The sequence below is a fragment of the Hydra vulgaris genome, chromosome 14 (assembly GCF_038396675.1).
Source record: "Hydra vulgaris chromosome 14, alternate assembly HydraT2T_AEP".
In the NCBI taxonomy this organism is placed as follows: Eukaryota; Metazoa; Cnidaria; class Hydrozoa; order Anthoathecata; family Hydridae; genus Hydra; species Hydra vulgaris.
In genome coordinates, this window is record NC_088933.1 from 7,563,739 (window position 1) to 7,581,768 (window position 18,030).

General features: G+C 27.9%; 1 protein-coding gene across 1 annotated transcript; it reads right to left on the reverse strand.

Moving 5' to 3' along the window:
• Window positions 1-16,342: 16,342 nt before the first annotated feature.
• On the reverse strand, window positions 16,343-17,823 carry LOC136090879 (uncharacterized). The gene is made up of 4 exons (XM_065817855.1): window positions 17,562-17,823; window positions 17,004-17,453; window positions 16,684-16,957; window positions 16,343-16,592 (listed from the first exon to the last, which is right to left on the reverse strand). Exons 1-4 carry the CDS (start codon window positions 17,821-17,823, stop codon window positions 16,343-16,345), a joined length of 1,236 nt encoding a protein of 411 aa, XP_065673927.1.
• Between the last annotated feature and the right edge of the window lie 207 nt (window positions 17,824-18,030).

The window sequence follows — 18,030 nt, forward strand, 5'->3', positions numbered from 1 at the left end:
TAATTGTATTTTTATATATTGCATAAATATATATACAAACACTCACACACATAAATTTTAAAGAAAATATTTGTATTTTTATATATATATTTATAAATTGTATATGTTAAGCTTTTTATATTTATCATTGTATATTACTGTTTGTATTAAAAATTGATTTTGGAAATATTGCTAGGGCAGAGTTCAACTTACAATTTAGTTTTATTTGCCAAATCAATATATATTATAGCCACGTTTAATTACGTTTAATAATATTTTGCGATATTTTATAAAGCGCATTTCAACCTCCACTCGACGTCTTTGAGTCACGTAAAATTGACGTTTTACTAACAACGTTACAAATCCTTGCAAAATAGACTGCTTTAACAGCGTTTATGCAACGCTTTTTAGGTAACGTTTTTTCAACGCTAAGTTGCGACGTTTATTTAACGCTTTTTATGTAACGCTTTTTCAACGTTTAGTTGCGACGCTTTTGTAACGTCATTAATTAACGTTTTTTCAACGTTACGCAATAACGTTTAATCAACGTCTATTAAACAACGTTACATATCTTTGCAAAATCGATTACTTTGTCAACGTTTCCGCAACATCTTTTGCGACCGGTTTTCAACGTTGATTCAACGTTGTCATGTTTGCTGGGAAAGATTCTCTAAATTGGATGGACCAATATGTCTATTAAGTTGATAAAGAATCCAATCCCTCAAATGTGCCTAAAACACGACCAATTGAAAATTTTTGGGGACATTTGGCACAGAAAGTTTACGAGGGAGATTGGCAAGCTTCAACAGAGCAAGTTTTAATTGATCGCATTAAACTAAAACTACAAGAAATTGATTTAAACTTTTTAAAGTCGCATATGAAAGGCGTTAGAGCAAAATTGAGATCAATTGTAGATGGTGGTGTTTTTTCATATAAAAAATAATATATATTTTTATTAAAAGATAAATGCTTTATTTAAAAAAAATATAATAGTAGTTTGTTTTTTTATTTATAAATAAGTTATTGACGTTTTCATATTGTCCGATAACTTCAACATCACCCGTTATCAATTTAAAAAAGTTCTGAAAGACTTTTATTCTAACTATTAAACATATTATCTTTACGATTAAAGAATTCTTTTAATTTTTTTTGGTCATTACTACAATTATCATCGGTACTTTTTGTTTCTTTTTTTCTTTTTTTAATATTAAAACCTGCAAATTATGATTTCTACATGTTTGTTTTAATGCATGTTTTATGTGCTTTATTCTATGTGTTAACCGTTCATATGTTTCAAAGTATGTCTTTGCTTATTATTACTTATATTATGTTTAAAAATTGGTGTCACTACACTGATCAGATTCCTGTATGAGTGACACCATCCTTTATAAATTATTAACTTATTATTATAAATAGTTTTATGCACATAACTACCATTATAATATTAGTTATTATCAATAGTTTTTCATTGTAATTATTGTAAACATACTTATTACTTTTATTATAATTTGTAATAATTTTTTTATCTTATATTATTATAATATATTATTATTATTACTATTAATATTGTTATTATTATTATTATTATCAAAACTATTGTAAAAATGATTTACAGAAAATAAATAGCTTGCTGTGTTATTGCTTTTATTTTGTTTAGTTAAATCACTATCACAGTTATCATAAGCTATTATTAAATGGTGTTTTAAATCATTTACAACTCAGTGCAAACTGTATTGGGATTATATCTGTTATCGCATAATATATGTGATAATAGATAGTAGACACAAACAAAACCAGATGTATAGATAGAATGAATCTATCTCTACCTCTTGTAAATATATTGTTGTTATTGTTGTTGTTGTTGTAGATATACCTCCATTACAGTTTGCACTGATATGTTGGTATATGTAATAATACTTTAGCAAACCAATGAATATTGTTCGGCTGAAGCATTATCACGTATATCAACATATTAGTTGAAACTGTAAGTACAGTTGCCACTGATATGTTGGTATATGTGATAATGCTTTGGTCGAACAATATTTATTGGTCTGCTAAATTATTATTATATATACTAACATGCAAGAGATATATTTATTTTCACATGTAATATATGTCATAATAGATATATCTTCAGTACTGGAGATATATATATATATATATATATATATATATATATATATATATCTCATATATTATAGGTGATAATAAATATATCCCTAGTACTGTTTGCCCTAAAATGTTGTCAAGTTCATTAGATGAACTGTCACTTGAAGATCTTTCGTCACTGGAAAACAAGTAAAAATCATTCAAAAGAATTATGTTTCTCTAAAGCAAATATATATCCAAGTGATAGTCAAAATAAAGTATTAAATATGGTTGGTTTTCGATGATGTCGAATTTAGCGTTACTGATTCTGAACCCAAACTAGTGTATGTTGTTAACAATTTAATAAGAGGTGCAGTAAACAGTATACCACTGTTTCTAATGCAGTCTAGAAAGTTTGAAAATTGAGACATACAAAAAGATGTCCAAGCATTAACTAGAACTTCGTGTTATATTGCATCCAAGTTGTACTGAGCAAGTTTAGTAGCATTTAGATTTACAAAAGTTTGAAGTAGATATTAACTTTATAACTATTGATGTAATTACTAATGGACTTCCTATTCAGTGCTTCAATTGTTAGCAATTGAAGACAATTTTTTGTTCAATAGTAAATGTAGTATCTTGTCCTTTTCCAGTAGCTATTTATATTGGAAATGAAATGTCAGGTTATATATATAATATATTGTAGCAGATGTTATTAATCTAACAATGAATGGGTTAGTTAATAATGAAAAACAGTATGGAATTATTTTGGGTTTTTTTATTTGTGATGCTCCAGCACATGCATTTGTTAGATGTTGTTCAGGTCACACATCAAAAAATAAGTGTGATTGGTAAGCTTCTGTGACAGAGTAATTTAAAAAAAGGAGTATTTTTGCAAATATTGATGCAATTTTAAAAACTAATGCTGAATTTAGGTCAAATGCTAACCCATTGCATAAATATAGAAACAGCATATAATTGTTAATAAATAGTTTAGATATGGTTCCTTCAATTGACATTGAGCCTGTGCACAATTTTTTTTTCTTGAAGTGTGTCATCAATGTTTTTATGTTGTGTGAAATTCAAATCAAAAACTCATATCAGCTTTACTCAGAAGGGACTGATTTTAAATCAACTGGAAATTAATCAGTTCACTGCTTTTCATATAGAAGAAGTCCAAGAGGCCTTTTTGAACTAGAACATTGGAAGGCAACAGAATTTCATCAATTTACATTTTATACAAAAAAGAATTGTGTTTGAGAAAATTTTAGACAATGAAGTTTTAAATCTGTTTGTTGCATTTGCTGTAACTGTAAAAATTTTAAACAAAGAGAATGATAATAACAGAAAATAATTATTACCGTTTGCTAAATGCCTTTTTGCTACTTGTATCTATCATTTATTTTAGATCTGTAATTTTTAATACTCATAACTTGTTTCAAATTGTTATAATATTATAGATGATCTGTAAATGATACATCTGCATTTAAATTTAAAAGCTTACAATATTAAAAAAACAAAAAAAAAAACAATAACAAATGTCAAATGTTTAAATATAATGTAGCTAAATGATTTAATGGATGCTCTATTCTTTTAAATCCTTTCAGGGTAAAATATAAAATGTACAATTAACAACATTTTATTTATTAAAAGGAACAAATACTCTATGTAAAGATGGAATCTTTACATATAGAATTTGTCCCTTTAATAATTTAAAATAAATTTATAAATTCAAATAAAAATTTTATTTGAATTTATGCATTTATTGTATTTATGTTAAGATTGTTATTTATATGTATATTATTAAAGCTGCTATTAATAACATTTTTATTAAACAAAAACTTAGAATTTTTATATTGGTATTAATATTTGCTTTTACATATCCAGTTATATAGTGTTATACAAAATATAAAGTTCTTTGCTGTTTGTTTTATTAAGGATGACAATGATGGCAAAATAAGCGACAATGAATACAGAAAGGTAAAACTAACTCAATGGAAACTTCAATTATTTTTGTGGATGTGGTATGTGTCACTTTAAACTGGCTGCATGCATTCAGATTTAAGTAAGAATATTTTCTTTAAATAAATAAATTTCTTTTTTTCTGATATAGATTAGTTAAATTTGGAAGAACTATCGAAAAATATTAGCAGATTTGTTTTTTTTTCAAAATCCTTTATGATATACTTCTAAAGGCGAAGGCAGTCAAATCTTTCAATAAAATGGATTTCAACTATTAATGGAATTTTTGAATATTATGTTGTATAGTGTATTTTTAGTTGTATAAACAGTATTTGTAAGAAAATATAAGAAATAATACATTTATATAATACAAGGTAAATAATACATTAGTAAACTAGTTGAGGATTATGGTTCAATTTTGTTATTTTAAAATAAACACAACATGCATTTTTATTATATTACAAAAACTATTATATAGATGTGCATATTAAACACAGTGCAAGTTAATTTAATAAAATTTTCAAGTATTTGTTTTTTGTTATTATTTTTAGAGTCAATGCGTGTGCGCGTTTGTATATACGTGTAATAAAAACACATTTCAGACGCGTGGTAACTATCCACTAATCTACGTGTCTAAAGCGTATTTCTGGTACGTGTTTTGTTCGGTAAAATGGCTAACATTCATTCGTGATTAACACGTATTCAGAATAGTTTTAAATGCGCATTTAATAGCTAAAACCATTAAAAACTATAGACGCGGCTTTTTGAAATTGATTTAAGCCAAACTTTTTGCGTAATACGCCACTTAGTGGCAAAAACGCAAATAATGAAGGATTATAGTACAAACCGTTTAGGAAATTTCTCATTCTTTTCCTCATAAAAAAAAAAAAGAAATATATTTTGGGGGTTATTTTCTGTTAAAGCTTAACTAAGTTGTTTCTATAAAACTATTTTGTAATGCAATAACTTTAATACTTAAATTAACTAAATTAATTTGATAAGTCGGCATAAACAACAAAAAATTTTATATATATATGTTTATTGACCACAGAATAAAATGCTTTTAGTCAATTTACTTCAAAGCTCTTATTTCAATATTTATTTAAATTCTCTCCTTATTGTTATAACCTAAGGTTGCAACAATAAAAACCTAAAAATCTAAAACCTTTTTAATTTTTTTTTTCCAACAAATCCAGTAATATATTTAACAACAGCATACACATGTAAACTTTTTAAATGATTTGAGTTACAGCATATTTTTGGTCATCACAATTTGTTTTTCACATCAAAATCTTCAATAGCTAATGAAAAATTATTTTTATTTTGTATATATTTTTTGAAAAACTTATTGCTGAAAATATTGATAGTGCCCAGTCAAACCAAATAGACTGAGAAGAACCTTAAAAACTTTTTTTTGAAGGCAGCTTGAAGCAATTTTTTGTCTGTGACTTTCTTTTTTTTTAAACTAACTTATGTCTCTTTGTATTTTTTGTTGGTTAATCTTCCTTTTGTTGAATAGCAACTAATTTTTTAATGTATTCCTTTTTATTGGTTCGTCACTACAATCAAACGTTATTTTGTGCAAACCTGTAGTTCAAAAATATATTTCTTATCAGTTTTAACATACGCAGAGGATCCATGAAAATATAAATTGATTTTTTTTTTTGTAACTGGATGTGGAAAGTATGTACAAGTACAGTTAACTGATAAATCAGCTTCAAGATGTTTATTTCATATTTTCAAAGGATTCAGCTCCGTTTAAGGATAACATTGTAGTTAAGAAACTGTCTAACAGTAGTTTTAAAAGAAGTAGCACCGTTTACTGTTTTGATTTTGTTTTCACTTTTAATTGTGATTTTTCTATTTGCTTGAGGTTTTCTAGGTATAACTTTCTTCATTAAACGGCTGGGAAAATCAAAAATGTTATAGTTTGTTTTTTCTCCAACCATTAACAACATATGAATCTGATGTAAAATACTTAGAGCAAAGTTTTGAACTCTTTACTGGATTAAACTTTTCTTTACACCAGACAGCAAACCATTCATTTCAAAACAATAAATCTTTTGGAATTCTGTAACATAAAATATACTTCATAAATAAAAATAGTATTTCGCATGTTCATTGAAAATCAATATAAAGCAATGCAGTAAACATACTGGTTTGGACAGAAAACACTAGACTATGCTATATAGAATACTATTTTGCACTCTTTTAGTGCATGTAACCTCACAAAAGATAAAAAACTGCTGCAGATAAAACATTCTAAATTGCATAGTTTTATATCTTTCTTCGAAGTTATTGACATAGTTTGAAACCAAATCCTATATAGTATAGTTTAGAACCAAGTTCTAAATTATGCTATTTACCATCAATATGGCATCTCTGTTGGCTTAAATAAGTTAATTTTGCTATATTAAAAAAAATGTGATTATTATTTATTTATTTGTACCTAATAAATTTTGACTTAAAATTTAAAGCAACAAATAATATTTACATATAATTAATTGAAATATTTTAAACAAATATCAACATAAATCATAACAATGTTATTAACATATATTACTATTTATCAGTATTTGCCTAAATTGCAGGAATCCGAAATAAAAATACTAGAGTTATTGATAACGGTAATAGTAGACAACAAAATTTATTATGTTGAAAGATAAATAGCTTATCATATTTATACATACTATGTTCAGATATGTCATATTTGAACATAGTATGTATAGTAGGATAAATATTTTATCATATTATAAGAAAAATATTTATTTTTCAACATAATTATAACTTTTGAATTCTATGTAACATTGCAGTCACAATAAACTACTTATTATTTAAACTAAACTCTTACCTTTGAAATTTTATACCTTTTTATATATTTTTGTGAAGTTATATGCACTGCAAAAATGTACCATAGCGGAAGATAATAGGAAAATATAATGTAAATGCATTAGGAAACTTATCATCGAAGTTTTTTTTTGCCTCACACTGACGTCATGTGTATACTTTTTTTTTTGGCTTCACTTTAAGATAAGAATTATTTAGCTTAGGCCATTAAAAACTTGTTTTTAATGATCTAAGTTTAATACCAAGAAAATACCGTATTGAATAATATCTAATTACTGTGTTTAATGCGTATTTACAAAAGTTTCAAATGCAAGTTTAATACTCAGTAGGATTTGCATTGCATAATCATTTTTAGACGCATCTGAAGAGTATTTCTAATGCTTGTTTGACACAATAAAATGGCAAACATACATACCAGAATGATATTCAAACAAGTTTTAAATGTGCATTTACAGCTTAAGTGCCTGCTGGGGGTACCGTGTCTACGAAGTGGGGCAAGCACAAGAAACAAGTACACCGAAGACTTTCATCAATAGAGAAAAAAACTCAACGGCTTGATTAGCGGCAACTGGTCGTCGCACTGTCAATAAACGGATAATACAATGCACAGTTAAGTCTATTGCGGACTAAAACGTGAGCAGAAATGATCATTGAGACTACTTTTAGAATTGGTCCACTGCCAGTGACCGAGAAAAATCTGATAATACCTTGAAGTTGGATAGTAACACCTCTGGTCCTGCAAAGCAGTGGGCCATTGTATGTACGACATTAAAACCGATAATATAACTATAATTGATCCAAATAAACAAAGGAGAACAGTCGCTTCCGGATACACAGAAAAAACTAGTCGATGTGGATCAGATGGAGCAGAGTTGTATCGTTTCAGACTTAAATGCTTAGCAGCTTAGCTGACGTTACGGTAGATAATATGCTCGATTCCGTAGACTTCTTAACGACTAATCAAGCAGGAGACAACGAGACGTTACTATAAAACTTATATGCGGGCAGTCAAAAAATCTTTAAATGTTCCCCACATGTGTGTACCATGCCGAAGACAAAGTGCTCAGAAATTTGGAACAAAAATTTTTTGAAACCAAAATTTCTGAAGCATTAAAAATGTTCAAAACACAATTATCTAAAATGGACTTCTTCAAAAAACCGGGTATTGCTTGCGAAAATTTGAAATTGGCACCTCTCAAAAACCTTGGGTGTGAATCAGAATTCGCTATTTTTGGCAGCCGAGTCAAGATATATGGTGGTCCGTCACTACGTTATCCAAAATAAATGTCGTGATGACAAATTGTCTACAAAGAGATTAATCTTTTACCGAGCTTGCATGCGGGGACAAGAGAAAGAAATGGAAATAAACGAGGACGTTAGATAATAAGGTGAAGCAGGTCAGAAAACTGGAAAAGGCCGCCCAAAAACTAGAAAAATCTATTATTAAAAAAGGTTGTAAAAAGCATAGAGAACCTGTGACACAGTCTGATATTAAAATACTAGAATCATTATCTGAAAGCCAGCTCCTCAGCGAATATGTTAGTCTCACTGTAGCTCCTGATATCAGACAGAGAAGACGTGTAAAATTGAACAACGGAAAAATCAAAATTCAGAAATTCAATCAAATTGAGAACTTTTATAAAAATTGTTCTCAAGCCTGTGAATGATCTTGTCTTCATGATAGGTTACTAAAAAGTGTTTTAACTGCTGAATAAATACTCAATAATATACTCGGTTCGAGATAAATATATAAGAAAGAACTATTGCGTATTCATTTCGCTTCTGAAACACTGCGACTTGAGTTACATATTAATTTACTAACTTTTGGAATGTCTTAGAATTGTAAATTGTAGCACTTTATTTGAATATGAAATAAACCATTGTTAATACGTCAATTTTATATTAACGTTTGAATTCCTAGACCCGGAAAACCATTTAAAGGGCATATCAGAAAGTCTAATCTGGATCACAACTGCCTTTTTAATTTTAACGTCGATAAGTGTAAAGTAATGTAAGTTGGTTGATGCACAAGCTAATAAAACGCAATCTAGTTCCAGCATGCATTGAGGAAGTTCATGAAGTACTATTATCCAACAATCTCAAAGTCAAGTGCAAGTAGAAGCAGCTGTTTGGGTTAGCAATCAAATATTTGGTTGTCTCAAGAAGTCATTTCGTTGATGGAGCTCTCCAGAATTCTAAATAACTAAACTTTTTATTCTACAAATTCTTGATTTTTATTTTATACAGGTAATGGAAATACTTTAGGCTTTCTTAATCAAATATACTAAAAGAGTTTATAACCTATTTTTTATTAGAAATCATCAGCATACCAGTATGTGCATTGGTATGCTGATGATTGCTAAGTTGAACTTTTTTGCGTGCTAATTTTGAATTTTTTAAATCAACGCCACCCTTTTTGCAAAATGATCATTATTCAAGTAAACTAAAATTGATTTAAAAAATGATTGTAGAGCAACTATAGAATGTGAGCGTCGATCGGACATACATATTGAAAATGAACTGAATGCAACTCTCTCCTAAGATGTATAAAGTAACGGTATAAGAAATAAAAATGATTCATTAACTTGTATAGTTGCACATGCTTTTAATTTAAAATATGCAAGCTTACATGGGCGCCAAATTGTTGCTATGCTCCGGGCGTCAAGAAAGCTCTCGGTTTCCCTGATTTCAGGTACTCTGATGTTAACTTGATGATTACGGAGAATACGGCAAGAAAGAGGGCGGCCAAATTCAGCACGTTGTCAGATTACTTTTAACTTTTTAAATCTACTATTATCAAGTCAATCATTATTATTATATACTAAAATAAAATGGCTAAAAATTTTACTCGATCTCAAGTAAAAGAATTATTGGATATGCACGAAAACACTTTACTTAAAATATTCAATGAACGCTTTCAAAAGCTGGAAAATGACTTTTTAATTATAAAAGATGAAAACAAACAATTAAAAAAAGAACTAGATCAAACTAATTCTACTATTCAATTCCTAAGCGATAAATATGAAACAATGAAAGAAACATTAAACAACAATAAAAATAAAATATCATCTCAAGACAATTTTAAACAAAAAGCAACAAATCTTGAAAACGAATATCTTAAAGACAAAATGGCAGAGTTAAAGGGTAGGAGTCGTGTAACAACCTTCGGTTTAAAGGAATCGAGGAAACTGAGGGGGAAACGTGGAAAAACAGCGAGGAGAAAGTGCGAAACTAATAAAAGAAAAACTAAATATAAACGAAAAAATACATATAGAACGCGCGCACAGAACGGGGAAGAAAGAAAACGAAGACGGCAACATAAGAAGAAGAAGAACTGTTGTAGTTAAATTTCTAGATTATAAAGATCGTGAAAATATACTAGAAAATTACAAAAAGCTAAATTTATGGAACGAAAAGATTTACATCAATGAAGATTTTAGTGAACAAACAACTATCATTCGTAAGCAATTATTTATTAAAGCCAAAGAAATACGTTCGTCAGGTAATTTTGCCAAAGTGGTATATAATAAATTAATCACCAAGTCTTTCAAAAAGACTATCTGATTATCAAAAAAAATTAAAATTTTACGTTTTTATGTATACGAGTATATATGTATGTAATATGTACACATTTATGTGTGCATACATATTTACTGATGCATATAAAAACTTTTGAATATTTTTGAAATAACAAAAACATACAAAATGGATTCAACTTATCAGAATGATTTTGAAAAAATATCGAATTTATTTCAAACCAATACTTTTAATTTAGACTATGAATCTGATCAAGATATTAATTATTTTAATGAGATTAATGGATCAAAATTCGAATGCTCTTACTTTTATCCAGATAAAATTAAATACATATTAAAAAATGATAATCGTAATAATTTAATATAATCCACCTTAATATCAGAAGTTTAAAAAAGAATTTTGATAGCCTTTTAAATATGATTTGTCAAACGGAATATTTTTTTAACGTTATTTGTTTAACCGAAACTTGTTGTACAGAAGAAGATTTTAAATCAAACTCTAATCTCCATCTTACAGGGTTAATACAGTGTTTTAAGAGCGTAATACTAATAAGCGTGAAGGAGGAGTTCTGTTTTACATAAAAGAAATCATTGGATATAATATTAGAAGCGAAATGAGTGTTTCTGATGAAAATATTGAGATTTTAACGGTTGAAATATTAAACAAAAAATTTAAAAATATTTTACTAAGCTGCTGCTATTGGCTACCAACTGGAAGAACTGAGTACCTAAGCAATTACATTGTTCATAATATAATAAAAAAAGCTAGTCATGAAAAGAAAAAAAATTATATACAAGGGGATTTCAACCTAGACTGTTTCCAGTACAATGAAAAACAAAACATTACAAAGTTTTATAACCATTTATTTGAAACGGGAACAGTACCTATTATAAATAAACCCACTAGAATTACAGAGTTCTCATCCTCCTTAATTGACAACGTTCTTACCAATGACTGTTTCAATATAACGCTCAAAAAAGGTATTGTAAAAACTGATGTTTCGGATCATTTTCCAATTTTTCTCTGCTTAGGCGCTGACCTCAAAACAAATACGCACGGAAAAGTAACAATAAAAAAACGTATTTATAATAACAATAACCTAAATTTATTTAAACAGCAACTTTTACATCAAGACTGGAGCTATATAAACTTTAATAAGGATATAAACATCATCTATAAATTTTTTTTTAATATATTTTATAAAATCTACGAAGCAAATTTTCCGTTACGAGAAATTATTCTTAACGCCAAAGACATTTCTTGTCCTTGGATAACTAAAGGAATAAAAAAATCCTCAAAAATAAAACAAAAACTCTATGTTAAATATCTTAAAAATAAATCAGACAAACATAAAAATAACTAGACAGCTTATAAAAATCTATGTGAAAAACTCCGCAAAAAAGCCAAATAAATTTACTACTCTGACTTGCTTATGAAACACAAACATAATTCTAGGCGGGTTTGGCAAATAATGAAAGAAATTACTGGCAAACATAAAACAAACACAAATTCGATGCCGAATGCTGTAAAAGTAGAAAATAAATTAGTTACCGAGTCGAGTGAAATCGCTGCCGAATTTAATAAGTTTTTTTCAACAATAGGAAATAACCTATCAAATAAGATTCCTTTTGTAGGCAACAACTCTGATGACGAGTTTATATTGTCACCAAGTTCAACTATAAATTTTTCAAATCTCAGTTATTATGAATTTGAAATAGCATTTAAATCATTAAAAAGGGATAAAGCAATTGCGCCTGATGATATAAATGAAAATATTATAATTGACTCTTTTAATGTGATCAAAGATATCCTCTTTAAAGTCTTTGAAGCATCTATTACTCAAGGATCTTTTCCAGATAGTTTGAAAATAGCAAAAATAATTCCAATCCTTAAAACAGGTGATCATACAAATATAACAAACTATCGTCCTATCTCAGTTCTACCAGTCTTTTCAAAAATATTAGAAAAAATAATGTATAACAGAATATACACTCATCTTATTAATAATAAACTCCTCTATAAAAATCAGTTTGGTTTTCAAAAAAACAATTCTACTGAACACGCTCTTCTCTAAGCAACGCGCAGTATTGTCGACTCATTTAAGAATTCTCAATTGACACTAGGCGTATTCATTGACTTGTCAAAGGCTTTTGATACTGTTAATCATCATATTTTGATTAAAAAGCTGGAGAGCTATGGTGTAATAGATAAAAACCTAAATTGGTTCAAAAGCTACCTAAGTAATTGCAAACAATTTGTTTATAATAAAGAATCCTCATCGCAAATAATAACGAATATAACATGTGGTGTCCCCAAAGGGTCCATAATTGGGCCATTGTTATTTTTATTATACATAAATGATCTTTACAAAGCTTCTAACTTAACGACCGTAAATTTTGCGGATGATACGAATTTATTTCAGTCACACGAAGACATAGATATACTTTTTAATAAAATGAATAATGAACTAAAAAGAATATCATATTGGTTTAGAAAAAATAAATTATCTTTGAATACGGATAAAACAAAATTTTTACTTTTTTACCCAACTCCCAAAAAAAAAGGAGAATCCAAAATATCTTGCCTGACTTATTAATTGACAATACAATCATAAAAAGAGAAAAAGTTATAAAATTCTTAGGAGTCATCCCAGTGGGTACAGTACGTTTTTAAAACGTTCTTTGGACGTTTTTATTAAGTTTTAACCTTATAAAAACGTCTATAAAACGTTTTAAAAACGTACCTTGCCCACTGGGATGATAGACAAAAACTTATCTTGGCATCAACAAATTGATAATATTTCTATGAAAGTTGCTAAAAGCATTGGAATTCTATATAAAGCTAGATATATACTAAATAAACAACAACTAACTCAACTATACTATTCATTTATTCATTGCCATGTAAACTATGCTAATATTATATGGGGAAGCGCTCACAAAACCAAACTTAAATCTCTCTATCGGCATCAGAAACACGCAGCTCGCATAATTAATTTTGCAAATCGTTTTTCAAGCTCAACACCACTTCTTATAGAAATGAAAGTTTTAAATATATACGAACTAAATATTTTTAATATATTATGTTTTATGTTTAAATGTAAATAAAATGTATCTCCTAGTGTATTTATAAATCTCTGTAATTTGAAATCCAAAAACAAATATGAACTTCGTTGTAGTAAAACTATTCAAGAGCCATTTTGCAAAACAAAAATTAACCAGTTTTGTATTTCTTATCGTGGTCCATTTCTCAGGAATAAAATAGTATTACCTAACTTTGATTTTTCTTTCAAGTGGTCTTTTTCATCCTTTAAAAAGAAATTAAGAAAAATGACATTTTCAACACAAAATATATTCATCTATTTTTAGAATTTCAAGTTTATATGATTTAATACATTATTTTTGTTTACTGTATGAAGAATATAATTTATACAAAATATATTGAATACTTTATATTATAATATTCAATATTGAGAATGTCATATACCTGTATTATAAAATATTATGTTAAACTTGCTTAACATCTGAAGAGTATTATAACACATATGTAATTTTTTAATGTACAACTTTTTATATATAGATTGTAAAGGGCTTCATGATAAGATCATGTGATCTTCTGGAAGTCCTACCAGTAATATATTCATTGTAAACTTACCTTGTTCATGTTATTCTGGAAAATAAATTACACAAAAAAAAAAACAAAAAAAAAAAAAACTTAGGTGGCGAAGTAGTTTTATCTATATTTAGTTTAATCTATAAGTAGTTTTATCTAATTTAAGTTTTATCTAATTTTAAGTTTTATCTAACTCTAAGTTTTATACATTAGTTGTTGTCATTACCATTATAATTTTTAAATTTCTAGTAAGTCCGGGTCAAATTAGGTAATTACAAAAATACAAACTAGAAAGATTTTAAAGATAATATATATAAAGCCATCATTCACTTTTCAAAGCTTTAGAATTTTTCAATTTTTTAGTTATAAGTATTCTTGATAAATAAGTACTTAATTAAATTTTTTGAGAAAGAGAATTTTTATAAGAATGAGTAGAATCTTTACAAACCTTGAGTTTTTATAAGAAAGAGTTAGGTTATTTAAAGAGTCTGTCAAATTTTATAGGTGGTTTTTTTTTTTCAAATCTTTTATGATTTTTTTTTTGGTATATACAGTGAGCGGCTAAATTATTAGATATACTTTCAAAAACTACCATATTAACCATCATAAGCTCTTTTACGTGTTCTTAGATTAAATTTATATTTTTGTTTAAAAAGTAAAACACCATTTTAAATACTATTTTTATTTTTAACTATTTAATTAAGGGAACTCACAAAACATTTTTTAGTATTTGGTTGGGCCGTCTTTTGCCACAATGCCACATTTGCTATTTGCCACATGCCTTGTATTCTTCTTCTTGGTACACTTCGGATGCAATATTTTACACTTGTTTTTAGTTCCTGATCATTATGACAAACACATATTAATGCCTCTATGAGACTTTTTTTGTTTATTATTTTTACAAAAGAAAATTCTAGAAAAAACCAGGGCCGTCCCGAACCAAATTATTAGGGGGGGTGAAACTCCTGTAAATGCCAACTCAAAAAAAAATTTGTAACACTCAAAAACAGTGAAATACTGGGCCTTTTTTTAAATACACCTACTTCTTAGGTTTTGGGGGTCTCTGACCCTCTAAATTCTGTACTCCTAGGTCATTGAACAACTTAGATAAAGCTCTGATTCGTCTAACGGATTTGCAAAGTTTAGAGCTTGGGTTATCGTCATTACATGCATCGATTCGTTGTTTTGAGTGTTTTTTTAATTTACACTGTACATTAACACAACACTCAAAACTATTCATCAACTATTTGTAATGGTTTTAAAAATGACAAATTTTCGCCTTTTTTTTCAAAAAAAGTTATTGTTAAAATCTACGTAACTGTACAATGCATTGTACAGTTACGTAGATTTTGAGGATAAGTTTTTAAATAAAATAAGCGAAAGTTTGACATTTTTATAACCATTATGAATGTTTATAGCGAGCTCGCCTAAGGCAAGCTATGAGTTTGCAAGTAATTTCAGGGAAATTTAATGGAACCCATGTTAAACTTTATAAACTTGTTGGTCAAAAAATTATAAATATACAATGCCAAATATTTTTGAGTAGAGTAAAGTATTTATGTTTTAATAATAAAAGAAAGAAAATGTTTAAAGAATTCACTTTTTTGGGACTTAGTAGGCCAGAATATTTTTTACGACCACGGAAAAAATATTCTGGCCTACTGAGCATTGGAGTAATAACTATCATTTATGAAATGGGCGTATATTGCGATATCAAAATACAGTTTTAATACTGTAATACTATTTATTAAAAGAAGACTATTAAAATTATATATCTAAACAATATTTCTTGACGTTAACAATAAAATTTTATAATAAATTGTATAAACTTGTTAAATTTTTATACGCCGGTTTTTTAAAATCAACCATTGATGTGCTATCTTATTTATATCCAACTGGTCAACAATATCTTTTTCTACACCCAATAACACTAAAGAATTCAATCTCTCGTCAGCTATTGTTGATCTAAGATGCGTTTTTATCAATTTTAGTTTACTGAATGTTCTTTCATTTGTTGCAACAGTAACTGGAGAAGTCGAGGCTACATGACAAATTTGATTAGCACATGGTAAAATATGCTTTACTTCTTCTGATTTTTCCATTACATCGAAACATCATTTAATTCCATTAAGGAATTAAGTGATGTTTCGTCTTCTTTTAACTTATTAAATAATATTTATAGTTCTGTTTAAACTAAGTCATAATCTTGAAGATTTGCACCTTGGCTGGCTGGTGGAAATGAAATATTAAGTTTATTAAATGGTTGAGAAAACAATAGATATAATGGTTCAATAGAAGAAATACATGTTTTTAAATTTTAACCCGTTAGCTTAAAAATGGTATCAAGAACTATTTTAAACTCTTTTCTGTAAAATAAATTCATTTTAAATTCTGTTTGTGTTGTAGAATTACAATCGAATTGTTTAGGAGCTAATCTTCTACGATGATGGTTTCGAAAATCAGCTTCAGAGTCTATTCGACGTAAGGTGGCAAACTCTTTAGCACTATTGATGAAATTGCTCATTACATAATCGTCATAGTTGATTGATGTTAGAATTTTCATTGTGCTGTCAATTGAAGTTATTGCATCAATTATAGATAAATTTTTTGCCTCAAGAGTTTCAGTTAGATACTTTAGTTTGTACATAATGTATGTACATTGTACATTGTACATTCATGAAAGATATAGAAACAATAAAATCGAAAGTAAGTATTTGTTTTAGAAGAGCAAGTGCTTTTGATCTTGTTCCTTTATCAAAACATTCGTTTAATAATAGAATTTCATCAAGGCTTTCAACAACAGCTTCCAATGAATTCCATACAGCTTTAACACTTTCAGCATGAGCTGCCCACCTGGTTTTTGACAAGTTTCTTAATTGTAACGCATTTTCAATTTGAAATTTTCTCATTAAGCAAACCTTATCTTTTATTACTTGAGGAAAAAAAGACATAAAGATTTTCTAATATATCAATAGTACTTCCAATTATACTACTAGCATCACAACTATGTTCTAAAAACGTGTTCAACCGCTGGGCTTGGCATGGTATAAATATAATTTTGTGACCAACAAGTTCAGAAAGTTTAACATGGGTTCCATTAAATTTCCCTGACATATTACTTGCAAAATCATTGGATTGAAAGGGTATTATCTCCGGTTTTAATAAATTATTTTCTAAAATGTTGACTATTTGTGATGCTGTACCCGAACCAATTTTATCGTTTCCTTTTTCAATTTCCAAAAGTTGCGCAACAGATTTGCCTTGACTATTAACATATCGGACACATACTGATAAACGATCCTGATGTGATATATCTGGTGTAGTATCAGCAGACACTGAATAAATGTTTGCTTCATGTATCTCTTTTATTATTATGTTACGCGTTTCTTTAGCTAGTAGTTCAATAAATTCATTTTGAGATCGTGGACCTAAGTAAGTAACTTTATGTGATCGTAAAGAAGACTATTCCATCCAGCATTTCATTAAGGGATTATGCCTAGTGAGTAATTGAACAAATTGCATAAAATTTCCTCCACTTTCGTCACCATCACCTCGAAATGCTAATCCTTGTCGTGATAATGTTCTAGCAATATCAAATAATATAACTACAATTTGTTTATTGAAATCTTTTTTTTGTTCTAACTTAATTGCTTCTTTTCTATTTGATATGTTTAAAATTATATCAATATGATTTTCAGTTGTCATAAATTGATAATAATCATGTAACGCTGCTTTATGAGAAAAACAAGAAACATGTTGCTGTAATTTACTTAATTTTTTAACTCCACAGCTTTTCATTTTATGCCATTGACGAACACCAGGTTTTACCCATGCTGAATCTTGATAAGATTCAGCATGGGTAAAACCTCATCTTCCTGGACCATTTGAATATAAAGTACATACAAAACAGTATGCAGAATTTGTCACAATACTATATTCTAATAATGGATATTCATTGTACCATTTAGGATTAAAACTATGCTGTTTAATGTTGTTAACTGTAGT